A 19,991-nucleotide genomic window follows, 5' to 3' on the forward strand; every position below is an offset into this window, starting at 1 on the left:
AGCATGCTTGGGGTCATTGTCCATTTGGAAGACCCAAGCTTTAACTTCATGACTGATGTCTTGAGATGAAATAGCCTGATTCAATGCGATTCTCCTGAATAAAAAGTTGTTATCTGTTAAACTGTTTGGTTTATGCATTGACCCATACCGATTCTAGATTTCTGGTCTTTTGCGGTGAGCATAACCTACCACTAATATTCTACATTGCGGAGCATTTAATAAACCTTTTCCTGTGATGTTGAGGCTGAGCAAGACCTTTGATAGGCTTGTAGACTATGCGGAAATAATTGTGGAGTTAATAATTGTGGTAGCCTAGATCGCTTTATATATTCTGGTCCATTATTTTTTCTGAGGATAAGCAAACAAGAGGTAGCATATGCTTTTTGCCTGACTCCATAACAGGGGTTAGGCCTATATCCTCAATTAGCCCCTCAATTTGAGTCCTTCTTTTAACCATAAGACATCTCCACAGAAATGTATAGCCTAAGGATTGCATGGTGACTGATTGTGTCTGTTAAACTGGTAAACTGGGAACTCTGGGTAAAAAACAAGGTAAAATCATGTCATCAGCGATTTTCAGGGCAAAGAAAGAATGCCAGAGTTTCTGAATTGGAATTCTGAGTTGGATGACCTTTCAAAAAAAAATCATCCCAGTCTGAGCTCGTTTTTTTTTTCGTTTCCAGTTGTCTTGAACGCACTGAAGTCGGAAGTCGGAGTTGAATTCCCCACTAGAGACCTAGGCTACCTCTTATTTTTTAATTGGGCTACCTCCAACAAAGAAGCCCTTGTCTATATTGATGTGAGAAATAGGCATCATCTACACAGTAATGGTGGCTGGCTGCGATATCAACTAGCCTAATAATTTTTGTAATAATGTGATATGCCTACTTTAGCTAAATCAACAAATGAAATTGATTAATCTGGCAATTAAAATATTTTTTACAAAATCATGTACATGCGTTCATGGTGAGATCATTAATAATAAACTAAACAGACACTTAAACTAACACTAACCCTTAACACATGTAGACGTTTTTAAGCAGTTCAACTGGCACAGGATGTGAACACTATGTCATGGGTCTGTGTCGTTAACGCGTTGGCAGTTTGATGCTGTAGAAAAAAATTGGCTCCATGGACATCCATGTTAATTCATGGTGGTATTTTATGGCACTAGGAAGACATTAGGTGACTTGGTAAGACTTATCAGTAGCTTCACGAGGCTTAATTCTGGCACTTATCACCCCCCAAACCTCCCCTCTCTGCACCGCTGCTTTGTTTCACAGGCAACATCACAACAGCAAATATTTGACAAGGCAGTGTGCGTGTGTGTGACAGGCTGGCTGGCCGCATCGGGGGCAGATACGATTTGTTTTTGTGATTACCGCATTGTTATTTTTCTCTGTTCGCTGCCATTTCCGGGCCGTAGAGTGGATAGCAGCTCAAGTCAGATTTGATGGTGATGTTGAGTACGTGTATCTGATTTGGCTAGGTCGCGGCCAGGAGCATCTTTAACAGCGTGGGAGTAGGATAGAGGGAGGGAAAGAGAGAGAAACCGCGTTGTCCGTATTGCGTCCGTCTGTCGCGCTCCGCGGTTGTGAATGGACTGCGCTCCCTCAGTGTTTATCTGCAGTCACTTCGAGTCGTTTCTGGAGGAAGATGGCGGACAGGGATGAGATGTTCTCACTCTCCACCTTCCACTCCCTCTCTCCTCCAGGCTGCAGGTAAGACATCAAACCCGCAGACGGAGCAATGAAGGGTGGCTGGGCATAGCTGGTAGGCTATCCTCGAGCGCTCAATACTGAAGGGAGGAGGTGATACAGGCGGATGTGCTGAGGATGGGGTGAACCGTTAGTATGTTTGCCAGTTTTGTTGATATTACCGCATTGTATTATTATCAACATGAGACATATAGGACTATTGAATGCTGATGCTGCTCTACGTCGTTATATAGGTGCATTTTCTAAACGAACTCACATCAAGCGAGAGACAAAAACATAAGCAACCAACACAGCATCAGCTACGCGCTGCACGTAGCTTGATTTGAGTTCGTTTTGAAAATACCCTTGAGCTATACGCAACACAACTGCCTTTAAGAGCAAAGGGGAGAGAGTAGGAATGTTCACAGAGAGGACAAGATATAGATTTTTGGCGGTCATGTCGTTTGCCCGCCTGGCTGGCGCATTCTCTAGCTCAGATTCAATTACCTCAGAGGCGGAGAGAATGAGGCCCACGCCCTGTTGAGACAAACAGCCCGAAATGGGTGCTGTGAGCTCAGTTACAATAGGCTATAAGATTACACTTTTCCTTTAACATCAATAGCCACAAAACGTGTATCCACCTATTGTTGATTGGATAGTTTAACACTTCAGGTCTGTGTTTGGGGTGGTGGGGTGCTGCTTGAAAACACGTGAACCCTACAGGGCTGGTCATTATTTTGCTATAACATATTAAAATAAGCATATACAATCCTTATCTAAACCCCAACCCCAAAACATTCCAAGTAAATGACAGAAACCAAAAATATATATTTTCATTGTTTATTCAACAAAAGTGGTTTATTTAACAGAATTTCAGATTTGATGTGTGCAAAAATATGTGAACCCCTTCAGTCAATAGCTTGTGGCACCTCCATTAGCAGTGATAACTTGGAGTAAAGTCTCCTATAGCCAGTAATCAGTCCCTGACATCTGTTTTGAGGAATTTTTGCCCAGTCCTTACAGAGCTCAGCCAAGTGAGTGAGGTTTGAGGGGTGTCTGGCATGAACTGCACGCTTCAGGTCCTGCCACAGCATCTCGATTGGATTTAGGTCAGGACTTTGACTTGGCCAATCCAAAACACAAATAGTCTTTCTCCTGAGCCATTCTTTAGTAGATTTCCTTGAATGCTTTGACTCATTGCCTTGTAGGAAGACCCATTTTCGTCCCAGCTGATGGCTTGATGTTCTGTTCAAGAATCTCCTGGTACACCTCAGAATTCATGGTTCCCTTAATGATGTGGATCATCCAAGTCCAGAGGAGGAAAAGCAGCCCCAGATCTTGACATTCCCACCACAATGCTTGACTGTTGGGATAAGGTTATTTTGGTGATAGGCAGTGTTTTCGCCACCAAAAAGGTCAATTGGACTCTGGCAGTTAAGACGACCAGTTTGTTTCTTTTTTGACAGCAGAGGCTTCTTCCTAACAACCCTCCCATTTTGATTCAGTGTTTTTCTTGTTGAAGAATGCACAGTTACCTGAGATGCAGCAAGGGAGGTCTGCAAATCTGTAAATTATATGTTTGGGTTGGCTTTTACCTGATTTATTATTGTTCTTGTGACTCTTGGGGATATTTTGGAAGGGAGTCCACTTCTAGACTGAGTTGCTGTCATGTTAAATGCTCTCCATTTGTAAATTATTAGCCTCACAGTGGACTGAGCTCAAACCTTTTTTTAGATGATTTTATAGCCTTCCCCAGACCGATGTGCTCTCATTTCCCTCGTCCTGATGTCCTCTGGGATCTCCTTTCCTCTCAGCATGGTGTGCTTTGCATTCACCTGAATGGGTAACACCAAACTGACCAGAGCTGTGTTCGAATACTCATACTAACCATACTATTTGTGACGTAAATGTTGTATATAGTATGCTTATTGGTCATAGTCTGGATATAGTTCGTATACCAAAAGTTCCCGGATGACATACTAAATTAGCCAAAATACAAAGTATACATGTAGTGGACACTATTTCTATGCTTTCAGGGACCATAATGCAATTCTTCAGAAAATGGGCGTGGCATAACTTTTCAGATTTGAAGAAAATGGCGGAAAATATGCATGTGAAGTCCGTCGAGAGCGGATACAAATTCTTGCTTTAACTAATTATGACAAATGTTAAGAAAATGTTGAAACATTTAATCAAGTAATGCCTTTTCAAATAAGTCATGTTACACAATATGTTGGCTGAATATTTGTTAGCTACGCTAGCTATCCTTATGAACCGCATAGCATTACAGCAGTATGTACCGGTATGTTAGCTAGTTACCTAACGTTAGTTGGCTACTAATACATTAAACTTGCCAGGCAGTATATTAACTACAGTTGAAGTCGCATGTTTACATACACCTTAGACAAATACATTTAAACTCAGTTTTTCACAGTTCCTGACTAGTAAGAATTCCCCATCTTAGGTCAGTTAGGATCACCACTTTATTTTAAGAATGTGAAATGTCAGAATAATAGTAGAGAATTATTTTTATTTCTTTCATCACTTTCCCAGTGGGTCAAAAGTTTACATACACTCAATTAGTATTTGGTAGCATTGCCTTAAAATTGTTTAACTTGTGTCAAACGTTTCAGGTAGGCTTCCACAATTTTCCCACAATAACTTGGGTGAATTTTGGCCCATTCCTCCTGACAGCGCTGGTGTAACTGTCAGGTTTGTAGGCCTCCTTGCTCGCACACGTTTTTTCAGTTCTGCCCACAAATTTTCTATGGTATTGAGGGTGTTGTGATGGCCACTCCAATACCTTGACTTTGTTGTCCTTAAGTCATTTTGCCACAACTTTTGAAGTATGCTTGGCATCATTGTCCATTTAACTTCATGACTGATTTCTTGAGATGTTGCTTCAATATATCCACATAATTTTCCTCCCTCGTGATGCCATCTATTTTGTGAAGGGCACCAGTCCCTCCTGCAGCCAAGCACCCCCACAACATGATGCTGCCACCCCCGTGCTTCACGGTTGGAATGGTGTTCTTCAGCTTGCAAGCATCCCCCTTTTCCTCCAAACATAATGATGGACATTATGGCCAAACAGTTCTATTTGTTTAAAGGTCGACCGATTAATTGGAATGGCCGATTAATTAGGGCCGATTTAAAGTTTTCATAACAATCGGAAATCGGTATTTGAGCGCCGATTTGTATTTTTTATGTAATTTTTTAATTAGAATTTTTTTACACCTTTTATTAGGCAAGTCAGTTAAGAACACATTCTTATTTTCAATGACGGCCTAGGAACGCCGAGGTTAACTGCCTCGTTCAGGGGCAGAAAGACAGATTTTCACCTTGTCAGCTCGGGGAATCTAATCTTGCAGCCTTACAGTTAACTAGTCCAACGCAATAACGACCTGCCTCTCTCTCGTTGCACTCCATAAGGAGACTGACTACCTGTTATGCAAATGCAGTAAGCCAAGGTAAGTTGCTAGCTAGCATTAAACTTATCTTATAAAAACAATCAATCATAATCACTAGTTAACTACACATGGTTGATGATATTACTAGATATTATCTATTATTTATCCTGTGTTGCATATAATCTGACTGAGCGGTGGTAGGCAGAAGCAGGCGCGTAAACATTCATTCAAACAGCACTTTCGTGTGTTTTGCCAGCAGCTCTTCGTTGTGCGTCAAGCATTGCGCTGTTTATGACTTCAAACCTATCAACTCCCGAGATGAGGCTGGTGTAACCGAAGTGAAATGGCTGGCTAGTTAGCGCGCGCTAATAGCGTTTCAAACTTCACTCGCTCTGAGCCTTGGAGTGGTTGTTTCCCTTGCTCTGCATGAGTAACGCTGCTTCGATGTGGTGGCTGTGATCGTTGTGTTGCTGGTTCGAGCCCAGGGAGGAGCGAGGAGAGGGACGGAAGCTATACTGTTACACTGGCAATACTAAAGTGCCTATAAGAACATCAAATAGTCAAAGGTTAATGAAATACAAATGGTATACAGGGAAATAGTCCTATAATAACTACAACCTAAAACTTCTTACCTGGGAATATTGAAGACTCATGTTAAAAGGAACTACCAGCTTTCATATGTTCTCATGTTCTGAGCAAGGAACTGAAACGTTAGCTTTCTTACATAGCACATATTGCACTTTTACGTTCTTCTCCAACACTTTGTTTTTGCATTATTTAAACCAAATTGAACATGTTTCATTATCTACTTGAGGCTAAATTGATTTTATTGATATATTATAATAAGTTAAAATAAGTGTTAATTCAGTATTGTTGTAATTGTCATTATTACAAATACATTTTTATTTAATTTTTTAAATCGGCCGATTAATCGGTATCGGCTTTTTTGGTCCTCCAATAATCGGTATCGGCGTTGAAAAATCATACATCGGTCGACCTCTAATTTGTTTATATCAGACGAGGACATTTCTCCAAAAAGTACGATCTTTGTAGCATACAGTATGTAGCATACCGTATGTTAGTATGGGTATTTGAACACAGCTCAGGTTTCTTAGTCCCGCTCAAACACTTTCCTAACTATCTCTCCTTTGATTGGTTCATTTGGTACCAAATTATTTCCCCACTGGATTCTACTTACCTACTTGATTTAATCAATGCAACCCGGGGTTCACTTATTTTTGCACCTGCACTAATTCCTTTTTAATGTTGTTTTTCTACTACACACATGAGACACCAACATATGGTATTGGTAAATATAAACCTGTTATGTCAGATCAAAAAGACTGGTTCTGATTAAATTAAGATTTCATGGTAGAAACTAAAATAAATCTGTAATTGCACAAGTGGTTCACATACTTTGAAGCAGCACAGTATAAGCTTAGTTTAACGCAGTATAGATCTACATGTGCATTCTCTGTCAGGCATTTCTAAATTTGATGCATTCTTAAAGATGCAGCCTTCACCTCTATAATCCACTGCTAGGCTGTTACATTTCTCTTCAATTGGAAAAACATTATAAAATAAAATATGACTGTAGGTGATAATATGAACAGAAATGTTACAGATTATGATACTATTCTGTTTCAAAACCCATGAAGGAGCAGATTCAGTTATGGATCTAATATTAGACACATGTAGGTATTATTTTCATGGATTCAGTTTGAGCATAAATTCTGCTGAAACATATGGTTCCTCTATAACATCCATAAAGCCTTACTTTTGTTAATGTTGCTCATGTCACTTCATGTATTCCAACATTAACTTTTATTTTTATTCTTAAATGAAGGGTGTGTGTGAGGTCCTATCCCACTGGGCACACCATTTCAATGTGGATAATTGGGTAATATTTGGTTGAGATGTTGATCAATGAGATACATTGCTTTCAGAAAGTATTCATACCCCTTGACTTACTCCACATTGTGTTGTGTTACAGCCTGAATTCAAAATTGTTGAAAAAGTGCCTCACCCATCTACACACAATACCCAAAGTAATGACAAAGTGAAAACATGTTTTTAGAAATGTTTGCTAATTTATAATGAAATATCTAATTTACATAAGTATTCACACCCCTGAGTTAATACTTTGTAGATACACCTTTGGCAGTGATTACAGCTGTGAGTCTTTCTGGGCAAGTCTCTAAAAGATTTCCACACCTGGATTTTGCAACATTTGCCCATTTATTCTTTTCAAATTCTTCAAGCTCGGTCAAATTGGTTGTTGATCATTGCTAAACAACCATTTTCGGATCTTGCGATAGAGTTTCAAGTAGATTTAAGTCAAAGCTGAAACTCGGCCACACAGGAACATTCATTGTCTTCTTGGTAAGCCACTCCAGTGTAGATTTGGCTTTGTGTTTTAGGTTATTGTCCTGCTGAAAGGTGAATTAATCTCCCAGTGTCTGGTGTAAAGCAGACTGAACCAGGTTTTCCTCTAGGATTGTGCCTGTGCTTAGCTCGATTCTGTTTTTTTTTTATCCTAAAAGACTTTATGATTACAAGCATACCCATAACATGATGCAGCCACCACTATGCTTGTAAATATGGAGAGTGGTACTCAGTCATGTGTTGTATTGGATTTGCCCCAAACATAACACTTTGTATTCAGGACAAAAAATGTATTTTTTGCAGTAATACTTTGAGGTCGACTGATTAATCGGCATGGCCGATTTCAGGTTTTTATAACAATTGATAATCGGCATTTTTGTACGCCGATTACGTTGCACGTCATGAGACTATGTGGCAGACTGACCACCTGTTACGCGAGTGCCGCAAGGAGCCAAGGTAAATTTCTAGCTAGCATTAAACTTATCTTATATAAAAAAAATCAATCGTAACATGATCACTAGTTAACTACACATGATTGATGATATTACTAGTTTAACTAGTTTGTCATGTGTTACAAATGATCAATGCGGTGCCTGTTAATTTATCACAGTCTACTTCGTCAAACGAGTGATGATTTAACAAGCGCATTCGCAAAAAAACTGTCGTTGCATCAATGTACCTAACCATAAACATCAATGCCTTTCTTAAAATCAATACACAACTATATATTTTTAAACCTGCATATTTACTTTAATTCATGTTAGCAGGCAATATATTAACTAGGGAATTTGTGTCACTTCTCTTGCATTCTGTTCAAGCGGAGTCAGGGTACGTGCAGCAGTTTGGGCCACCTGGCTCGTTGCGAACTGTGTGAAGACCATTTCTTCCTACCCACAAAGACCGTAATTAATTTGCCAGAATTGTACATAATTATGACATAACATTGAAGGTTGTGCAATGTAACAGCAATATTTAGACTTATTGATGCCACCCGTTTGATTAAATACAGAATGGTTCCGTATTTCACTGAAAGAATAAATGTTTAGTTTTTTTCGAAATGATAGTTTCTGGATTTGACCATTTTAATGACCTAAGGCTAATATTTCTGTGTGTTTATTATATTATAATTAAGTCTATAATTTGATAGAGCAGTCTGACTGAGCGGTGGTAGGCAGCAGCAGGCTCGTAAGCATTAATTCAAACAGCACTTTCCTGCATTTTCCAGCAGCTTGAGGCACAGCGCCGTCTATGACTTCAAGCCTATTCACTCCCGAGATTAGGCTGGCAATACTAAAGTGCCTATAAGAACATCCAATAGTCAAATGTATATGAAATACAAATGGTATAGAGAGAAATAGTCATATAATTCCTATAATAACTACAACCAAAAACTTCTTAACTGTGAATATTGAAGACTCATGTTAAAAGGAACCACCAGCTTTCATATGTTCTCATGTTCTGAGCAAGGAACTTAAACGTTAGCTTTTTTACATGGCATATATTGCACTTTTACTTTCTCCTCCAACACTGTGATTTTGCATTATTTAAACCAAATTGAACATGTTTCATTATTTATTTGAGAATAAATCAATTTAATGTATATATTAGATTAAGTTAAAATAAGTGTTCATTCAGTATTGTTGTAATTGTCATTATATATATATAAATAAACTAAAAAAAATTGTCCGATTTTAATTGGTATCTGCTTCTTTTGGTCCTCCAATATCGGTATTGAAAAATCATAGTCGGTCGACCTCTAATTACTTTAGTGCCTTGTTGCAAACAGGATGCATGTTTGGAATATTTTTATTCTGTACAGGCTTCCTTCTTTTTACAATTAGGTTATTATTGTGAAGTAACTACAATGTTGTTGATCCATCCTCTGTTTTCTCTTATCACAGCAATTAAACTCTGTTACTGTTTTGAAGTCAACATTTTCTTCATTGTAAAATCCTTGGGTGGTTTCCTTCCTCTCCGGCAACCGAGTTAGGAAGGACGCTTGTATCAGGGTGTATTAATACACCATCCAAAGTGTGTAATAAATAACTTCACCATGCTCAAAGGGATATTCAGAGTCTTCTTTTTTATTTCATCCACCAATATGTTCCGTTTTTTTGCGAGGCATTGGAAAACCTCCCTGGTCTTTGTGGTTGAATCTGTGTTTGAAATTCACTGCTCGACTGAGAGACCTTACAATTATCTGTATGTGTGGGGTACAGAGATGAGGTAGTCATTCAAAAATCATGTTAAACACTTATTGCACACAGTGAGTCCATGAAACTTATGTGATTTGTTATGCAATTTTTTTACTCCTGAATTTATTTAGGCTTTTCATAACAAAAGGGTTGAATACTTATTGACTCGAGACATTTTAGCTTTAGATATTGTATTAATTTGAATTTTTTTCACAAAACATAATTACACTTTGACATTATGGGGTAATGTGTGTAGGTCAGTGTCAAAAAAATATTTATTTAATGGGTTTTAAAATTCAGCCTGTGATACAAGAAAATGTGGAAAAGGTCAAGGGGTGTGAATACTTTCTGAAGGCATTCACCCACTCAAAAAGTCAGCCAAACATTTATTGAATTTCCAATGTGTTATCACTATTCTTTCAACCATTTAAAAGCACAACCAAATTCCATTTGAAAAGCAATGTCGGATTTTTGTTGTCACCAAAATGTCTATCAATGCGCTTTCAACCATGTAAAAGCACGGTAAAGTTCAAATGAATACAATATCAGATATTTTGTTCATTCAAACAACAGATTAATGTGTTATCGCTATGCATCATCTAATAGCAGAACCAAATGCCCTGGATTGCAGTTGAGATTATATTAAAAGTACATGATTCAAGTGATCAATTCCGTTCGTGGTTCTGCACAGATTATTACAGCAATTGTGAAGCGCTCCACAGACCTGTGACGACCTAAGCATGCTACCTTGAACCTGCACACTTTTTTTTATGTAGTCCAATATTTACTTGTGTATTGAGGGATGGGGACAGTGTATAAACTGAGCAATATAATAAGATTCTGGTAGCAGCAGTTGTGATGTGTGTGGGTGTATGCATATGAGTGAGTGCATGTGTGCTAAGGTGCAGAGAATCCTAGCAGGTGGTCAGTCCAGTTCAAGTGTACAGCAGTCTGATGGCTTGTAGATAGAAATGGTCTTCGAGTCTGTTGGTATCAGTATTTCTTCCTATATGTTTACATAAGAAGAAAAGTATACAGTAACCGCAAAATGTGGCCATGGATGTGTTACTCATTTTAAGGATGAATGTTACATTAATTTGTAAGAGCCTTAACTTGAGGCTTTTTGCTGTATTATGCAAGTAATATTGTGTTTGGTTGACAATACAACCAAATATCAACATTTTAAAGTAGATATACCTACTGCTTGGATAGTTCAATCTGAGCCACTGGCTTAATCCTATTCTTAAACTTGTTGGGAGACGTGAATCCAACATATAATTTGTTAACTTGTCGACAAGTTAGTCTATTTATTATTTTGTACTCCCTGACGAAGGCCATGCAGCCAAAACATGTCAATTTTAAAACTTTGTTTCCATTGAACATGCCATACAAATTAAGGCATTTTGATTAATTGAGGAGTGCCTTGTTCCTTTCTTTTTGATGACCGATTTACACCTTTTATCAAAGTGTACCTTCTGTCTGTCACAGTTTTCTTCTGTCAAAGAAGAGGAGGACCAAAATGCAGCGTGGTTATTTGTATACATCTTTAATAAAGATGAAAACACGAACAATACAACAAACGTAAAAACCTAAACAGCATATCTGGTGCAAACAAACAGAGACAGGAACAATCACCCACGAAACACTCAAAGAATATGGCTGCCTAAATATGGTTCCCAATCAGAGACAACGATAAACACCTGCCTCTGATTGAGAACCACTTCAGGCAACCATAGACTTTTCTAGATAACCCTACTAACCACAATCCCAATACCTACAAAAACCCCAAGGCAAAACACACCACATAATAAACCCATGTCACACCCTGGCCTAACCAAAATAATAAAGAAAACACAAAATACTAAGACCAGGGCGTGACACTGTCTACCAACACCTACTATTGTGTACCTTAGCAGCGCTTCCCTTCTTTTTTTTCAACACTTTTTCCCCCTGCAGGCTATTTATTATATTTCAAAAGTGATATTGATTTGTGTTTCAATGCAACCAAATATCAACATTTGAAGGATATTTATCTTCTACTTGGATAGTTCCATCTGTGCCACTTACTGGCTGGCTTTAATTCCAGTCTGTCTACAAATGTAATAAATTATATGTTGGATTCATCATATGTTGGTCTCCATCTCAACCAAAAATCTATGTTAAAGAATAGGACTAAATAAAATCATACTTGAAATGCACTTTAAATAAAGTTTGATTTGATTTATACCTATTCCTTAATTCAAATGTTTGGTTGAGATGGAGATTTGAATCCAACATATCAATTATTAATTTGTAGACAAACTGCAATTAAAGCCAGACTAAGTCAGTGGTACAGATGTATCTTCTGCTTGGATAGTTCCATCTCCTTCAAATGTTGATATTTGGTTGCGTTGACAACCAAACACAATTCAATATCATGACATTTTAAATCAACCAGAGCATGAAACCTTAGGCCTATTGTATTGTCTATTTTATGTTGAATTGAAACAATAGCTGTTGATGACTTTGCAAATGCTATTTAGGCTGAAATAGCATCGTTGATAATGAGTGATAAAGTATTTTTCACATTTCATTTGATCTGTTAAACCTACCCTTTGGAATGACTTCAATAGCAACAGTGAATCTACTTAGTTTAAGTGGAGATCTCTCAACAATCATTCTCATGATAGCTCATTGGTAATAGTCTGTCAAATTTCATAGCTATGCAGGACTGGGATTGGTTAAAACCCTGGATGGAAGGCCAAATGGTAGCTGTAAATCCATTCTCCAGTAGGGGGTGCTGTCTAGCCTAATGTTTTTTTTCTGATTGTGGATATGACATAGAAGATCTGTTTTTATAGGTAAAAATTAATATTATAGGTAAAAAAACATATTTTGTTGAAATGTGGTTACCATGATGACAGAATCCTGTGGTTGAAATTTCACCCATAAAACAACAGTTGATGATTTGTATAATTACTTTTTCAAATCCAATGTATTTTTTTTTCGCCACAAACTTCCATTTTTTTAAAGATTCCACGTCACATAAGGTTGACAAATTACGCTGACATATATTGATTCAACCAGTTTTTGCCCAGTGGGATGAGTCATTAGTCATCTACATCACCAGGAATCTCTTACAGAAAGATAAAGTGGGAGTGGAGCTGAAAGGAGCCTCCCCCACTTTTGATGATTAGAATTTAGAAGAATACACAGGACTAATTCTATTGTTCATTCTATTCTAAGGCTGCTCCTCGTGAGTGGAGTTCTGGAATCATGAGTGGAGTTGGACTCCTCAGAGACCTGGCAGCGCTAGATTCACCTCCCAGAATTGAGAGCTAGCTACACACTTAGAAAAAAGGGTTACAAAAGGGTTCTTTAGTTGTCCCCATAGGATAACCCTTTTTGATTCCAGCGTTCTACATGGAACCTAAAGGGGTTTTGCCTGAAACCCGAAAGGGTTCTTCAAAGGGTTCTCCTATGAGGACAGCCAAAGAACCATTTTAGGTTCTAGATAGAAAAAAAGGAGCTAAGAGTGTAGACTGCAATCCCATTAGCAACACACATGCCACGCCTTGGGCTGTTACAATTACGGCCACATCTGCATTGATGAGTCATGACCGCAGTCAAATACCATGTGATTGTTTAGTCATGGTAACTAGGCTTCTCCAAAACTGTGCTCAGATGCCGCTGATGGACAATAGTAGGCTACCAAATGGCCTGGTAGTCACTAATGGCATCACTACTGGCCTGGTAGTCTGCGCTCCTGTAATCCTGTAATCACTCTGACATCAATACAAATGCAGTCAAATCAAATCGAACACTTCATGAGCTCATGTTGCGCAAAATTTATTATAGGCTATGCAATTGCGTGAGAACAGAGTTTTGATGGCCTCTCTTATTAAAAAGAGGATACAATCAGCTTTCTTTACGCTAAATGTATTTCTCAACAATCCTAATACTAAGCACATTGCTTCGCTTTACAATCGGAGTTGCCTGCCTACCTGGCTGGCATGAAAATGAACCGTGGGAATGGCGTCCGCCATTAGCTATTTAAGTGCATACATGACTTATTTCCCCCGCCCCTCTTCCAACAGGAGCATAATAATGGCCCATTCTAAATCAAAACTAATTTCACACATTATTTAGTATATGTAAAGACAATGTTAAATTTAGATTAGTCTGATGGGTGACAATATCACCTGTGAATGATGCTCAGTGTGTGTAGTCTAACATGCTGACTAGACCGGGAGCGAGAGTGCGTGTGTCCGAGTGCGCCATCGCCGGATGTTGATTTTGTCCACCTACATCAGACTCAATCAGGACACACCGGTTTAAATATCAAAACCAACTCTGAAACTATATTAATTTGGGACAGGTCAAAAGCGTTAAACATGTATGGCAATTTAGCTAGCTATCTTGCTGTTGCTTGCAAATTTGTCCTGTGATATAAACATTGGGTCGTTATTTTACCTGAAATGCACAAGGTCCTCTACTCTGACAATTATTCCACAGATAAAAGGATCAACTGAGTTAATTTCTAGTAATTTCTCCTCCTTCAGGCTTCTTCTTTGGACTTTATATGGTGGTTGGCAACCAACTTTATGGTATTTTACCACAACCAACTGGACTGGAGTGTGCACCTCAGTTCATCTTTCAAACACCTACGTGGGTATATGCTCCTAAAAACCAATGAGGAGATGGGAGAGACGGGACTTGCATTGCGTCAAGTGTCACAAATAGAACCAAGTTCTATTTTAGCACCTGGCTATGCCTCACGAGCAATGTCAATGCAACAATTCAATTACCTGTATGTGTACATTCATTTTGCAATGCTCATGCACGCAACATAGGCGTTGTGGTCAACCTGTTTGGTTACTTTGCTGTCGTCACTAGTTACCACAGCTACAAAGTAAAAATCGATATATCGTTAAAACGCAACATGCTGACCACACTGCCCGCGTCGCTTTGAGAATCACAACATAGGGTACAAAATCTGTTCTAGCTTTTAAAGGGGCAGTAGCCAACCTTGGGTGTACTATTTTAAAGGCTCTCCAAAGGGTGGTGCGGTCTGCCCAACACATTACCGGGGGCAAACTGCCCGCCCTTCAGGGCACCTACAGCACCCGATGTGACAGGAAGGCCAAAAGGATCAACAAGGACATCAACCACCTGAGCCACTGCCTGTTCACCCTGCTGTCAGTACAGCTGCATCAAAGCTGGGACTGAGAGACTGAAAAACGGCTTCTATCTTAAGGCCAGCAGACTGTTAAACAGCCTTCACTAACACAATATAGGCATAGACTAGAAATCACTGGCCACTTTAAGGAATTGAACACTAGTCGCTATAATAATGTTTACAGATCTGGCATTACTCATCTCATATGTATATACTGTATTCCATACTATTCTACGGTATCAGTCTGTTCCGCTCTGACATCGCTCGTCCATACAGTTGAAGTCGGAAGTTTACGTACACCTTAGCCAAATACATTTAAACTCAGTTTTTCACAATTTCTGGACATTTAATCCTGGTAAAAATTCCCTGTCCTAGGTCAGGTAGTATCACCACTTTTTATTTTAAGAATGTGAAATGTTAAAATAATAGTAGAGAGAATAATTAATTTCAGCTTTTATTTCTTATTTCACATTCCCAGTGGGTCAGAAGTTTATATACACTCAATTAGTATTTGGTAGCATTGCCTTTAAATTGTTTAACTTGGGTCAAAAGTTTTGGGTAGCCTTCCACAAGCTTCCCACAATAAGTTGGGTGAATTTTGGCCCATTCATCCTGACAGAGCTTGTGTAACTTAGGTTTGTAGGCCTTGCTCGCACACGCTTTTTCAGTTCTGCCCACACATTTTCTATGGTATTGAGGTCAGGGTTTGTGATGGCCACTCCAATACCTTGACTTTGCTGCCCTTAAGCCATTTTGCCACAACTTTGGAAGTATGCTTGGGATCATTGTCCATTTGGAAGACCCAAGTTTTAACTTCCTGACTGATGTCTTGAGATGTTGCTTCAATATATTCACACTTTTCCATCCCCATGACGCCATCTATTTTGTGAAGTGAACCAATCCCTCCTGCAGCAAAGCACCCCCACAACATGATGCTGCCACACCGTGCTTCACGGTTGGGATGGTGTTCTTCAGCTTTGCATTATTTAAACCAAATTGAACATGTATCATTATTTATCTATTATATTAAGTTAAAATGGAATGGTTCATTGTTCATTCAGTATTGTTGTAATTGTCATTATTACAAATATATATTTGTAATTTATATGAATTGGCCTATTTAATCGGTATTTGCTTTTTTTGGTCCTCCAATAATCAGTATCGGCGTTGAAAAAAATCATAATCGGTCAACCTCTAGTACGGTCACTGTGGGGACAACGTCGTCAATGCACTTATTAATGAAGCCAGTGACCAGAGATCAAATCAAACTTTATTGAACATATACACATGATTAGTAGATATTATTTCAGGTGGAGTGAAATGCTTGTTTTTCTAGCTCCGCCACCCTTTTTCCTCCAAACATAACAATGGTCATTTTGGCCGAACAGTTCTATTTTTATTTCATCAGACAAGAGGACATTTCTCCAAATAGTACAATCTTTGTCCACATGTGCAGTTGCAAACTGTAGTCTGACTTTTGTTTATGGCGGTTTTGGAGCAGTGACTTCTTCCTTGCTGAGCGGCCTTTCAGGTTATGTTGATTTATAGGACTCGTTTTACTGTGGATATAGATGGTTTTGTACCTGTTTCCTCCAGCATCTTCACAAGGTCCTTTGCTGTTGTTCTGGTATTGATTTGCATTTTTTGCACCAAAGTACGTTCATCTCTAGGAGACAGAACGTGTCTCCTTCCTGAGCGCTATGATGGCTGCGTGGTCCCATGGTGTTCATACGTGCGTACTATTGTTTGTACAGATGAACGTGGTACCTTCAGGCATTTGGAAATTGCTCCCAAGGATGAACCAGACCTGTGGAGGTCTACAATTTTCTTTCTGAGGTCGATTGATTTCTTGGTTGATTTATTTAGATTTTCCCATGATGACAAGCAAAGAGGCACTGAGTTTGAAGGTAGGCTTTGAAATACATCCACAGGTACACCTCCAATTGACTCAAATTATGTCAATTAGCTCATCAGAAGCTTCTACAGCCATGACATAATTTTCTGGAATTTTCCAAGCTGTTTAAAGACACAGTCAACTTAGTGTATGTAAACTTCTGACCCACTTGGAAGAATTACTTTTGTCATGCACAAAGTAGATGTCCTAACCGACTTACCAAAACTATAGTTTGTTAACAAGAAATTTGTGAAGGGGTTTGAAATACAAGTTTTAATGACTTTTTAGTCAAGTTTTAATGACTCCAACCTAAGTGTATGTAAACTTGTAGCTGTATTTATTTGAGAGGGGTAAAGATAAAGATTTTGTTCGGGCACCAGGCAGGTATTAACCATGCTGAAAGGAAAAGAGTAGAATAGAGAGAGTACCAGACCCATACACATCAGCAGAAGAGACTGCCTAGAGTGTAGCCTGTTTACCAGATAGCCAGTGTAGAGAAAAGAGAATACACACCCTATAAAACCCACATCACAGCACAGGGGTAACCCCACCAAGAATACCTCATACAATAATAATAATAATAAATGACAGAGCAATTGAACAGCAACTTCATACAAGAAAGTACCCAGTCATCAACAGAGGATTTGCAATAATATGTATTATCTTCCAGTGGAGGAGTGCAGGTGTTCTTAGACACAAAGGCCTTAAAAATGTCCACAATCTTCTCGGCCACATGTTATTAGTACACCCCACCTCAATACAGTTCAAATAACAATACACCCAAATACTTCTGGCAGGGCAATAATAGTCCAGCTCTAATTAACTTCAATGGGAAGTGCATTTGAAAAATAGAAAGTCTGGTTGCAGGGTAAAGCACTGGAACAATAGCGGGAAGAGAGAGAGAAAGAGGACAAGAGAGATCTTAGCTGTGGTCTTCAGGCTTGCCGGTGTACTGTCTTGACCGTTAGATGGTTTGTTCGTCAAAGCTTCGCAATAATGTTGCTACTAATCCATGCGATCCATAACCGGCACGGTCTCAAACGATAACAACCACGACCTAGAACTGGCACACCGATGATTGAGTTAAATACTTTATAAACTACACACGCTGAAAATAAACCAAACTTCTGCAGCATAGCACACACAATCAAACTGTCGCGCCAACCAAGTGCTCCTCCCCACGAGCTGTCTTTATTTCCTCCTTCCTTACTGCTGATGTGCTCTCAACGTGGCAGCGCACGGTGAAGACTCCGTGCAGGATTTCGCCACAAACTTCCAACTTCAACTTTATGTATATAGTCTTAATTTATTTCTGCATAGATGTGAGTGTTGGGTATATGTTGTGTAATTTGTTAGATATTACTCGTTAGATATAACTGCACTGGCAGAGCTAGAAGCACAAGCATTTCGCTACATCTGAAATAACATCTACTAATCATGTGTATGTGTCCAATAAAGTTTGATTTGATTTGACCTCTGTCACTGGCTTCATTAATAAGTGCATTGACGACGTTGTCCCCACAGTGACCGTACTAGAGATTGACCGATTATGATTATTTTTTTCAACGCTGATACTGATTATTGGAGGACCAAAAAAAGCAGATACCGATTAATCGGCCAATTATGTACATTTTTATATATATATTTGTAATAATGACAATTACAACAATACTGAATGAACAATGAACCCTTCTATTTTAACTTAATATAATACATACATACAATCTATTTAGTCTCAAATAAATAATGAAACATGTTCAATTTGGTGTAAATAATGCAAAATCACAGTGTTGGAGAAGAAAGTAAAAATGCAGTATGTGCCATGTAAAAAAAAAAAAAAGCTAATGTTTAAGTTCCTTGCTCAGAACATATGAATGCTGATGGTTCAATATTCCCAGTTAAGAAGTTTTAGGTTGTAGTTGTTATATGAATTATGACGCGTCGACTATTTCTCTCTATACCATTTGTATTTCATATACCTTTGACTATTGGATGTTCTTATAGGCACTTTAGTATTGCCAGCCTAATCCCGGGAGTTGATAGGCTTGAAGTCATAAACAGCGCTGTGCCTCAAGCATTGCTAAGAGCTGCTGGAAAAACGCAGGAAAGTGCTGTTTGCATGAATGCATACGAGACTGCTGCTGCCTACCACCACTCAGTCAGACTGCTCTATCAAATCATAGACTTAATGAACACACAGAAATACAAGCCTTTGGTCATTAATATGGTCAAATCCAGAAACTATCATTTCGAAAGCAAAATGTTTATTCTTTCAGTGAAATACAGAACCATTCCGTATTTTATCTAAAGGGTGGCAACCCTAAGTCTAAATATTGCTGTTACATTGCACAACCTTCAATGTTATGTAAAAGTTCAGCAAATTAATTACAGTCTGTTAGGAAGAAACACAGTTTGCAATGAGCCAGGCGGCCCAAACTGTTGCATATACCCTGACTCTGCTTGCATTGAACGTAAGAGGAGTGACACAATTTTCCTAGTTAATATTGCCTGCTAACATGCATTTATCTTAATTAAATATTCAGGTTTAAAAATATACTGCTGTGTATTGATTTTAATAAAGCCATTGATGTTTATGGTTAGGTACATTTGTGCAACGAATGTGCTTTCTCGTGAATGTGTTTTTGTTAATTAAATCATCAACCGTTTGGCAAAGTTGAAGTAGGCTGTGATTCGATACATTTAACAGGCACCGCATTGATTATATGCAACTCAGGACAAGCTAGTTAAACTAGTAATATCAACCATGTGTACTGTAGTTATGTGAAGATTGATTTGGTTTTTTTTACAAGATAAGTTGAATGCTAGCTAGCAACTTATCTTGGCTCATTGCCGCCACAAGGTCCTTTTGACGCTGCAATCGTGTAACAGGTGGTCAGCCTGCCATGCAGTTTCCTCATGGATTGCAATGTAATCGGGCATAATCGGCGTCCAAAAAAGACAGATTACCGGTTGTTATGAAATTGGACCTAATTAATCGGCCATGCCGATTAATCGGTCTACCTCTGGACCGTATGTACATATCCCAACCAGAAACTATGGGTTACAGGCAACAACCACACCGAGCTAAAGACTAGAGCTGCTTTCAAGGAGCGGAACACTAATCCGGACGCTTAAGAAATCCCGCTATGCATTGACACCAACCATCAAATAGGCAAAGCTTCAATACAGGACTAAGGTTGAATTCTACTACACTGGCTCTGACGTTCGTCGGATGTGGCAGGGCTTGAAAAC

The 19,991-nt window shown here is 38.8% G+C and overlaps 1 protein-coding gene across 1 annotated transcript in view; it reads left to right on the plus strand.

Annotated features, from left to right (window-relative positions):
• Positions 1 to 1,093: 1,093 nt before the first annotated feature.
• The window catches only part of LOC110521947 (C-Jun-amino-terminal kinase-interacting protein 2), a 44,413-nt gene continuing 25,515 nt past the window's right edge, over positions 1,094 to 19,991 (plus strand). The window contains exon 1 of the mRNA XM_021599925.2: positions 1,094 to 1,721. Coding sequence (XP_021455600.2) covers positions 1,657 to 1,721 — 65 coding nt within the window. The 5' untranslated portion in view covers positions 1,094 to 1,656. The remainder of the gene's footprint in view (positions 1,722 to 19,991) is intronic.

This window comes from Oncorhynchus mykiss, chromosome 1, assembly GCF_013265735.2.
Source record: "Oncorhynchus mykiss isolate Arlee chromosome 1, USDA_OmykA_1.1, whole genome shotgun sequence".
NCBI classification, from domain to species: Eukaryota; Metazoa; Chordata; class Actinopteri; order Salmoniformes; family Salmonidae; genus Oncorhynchus; species Oncorhynchus mykiss.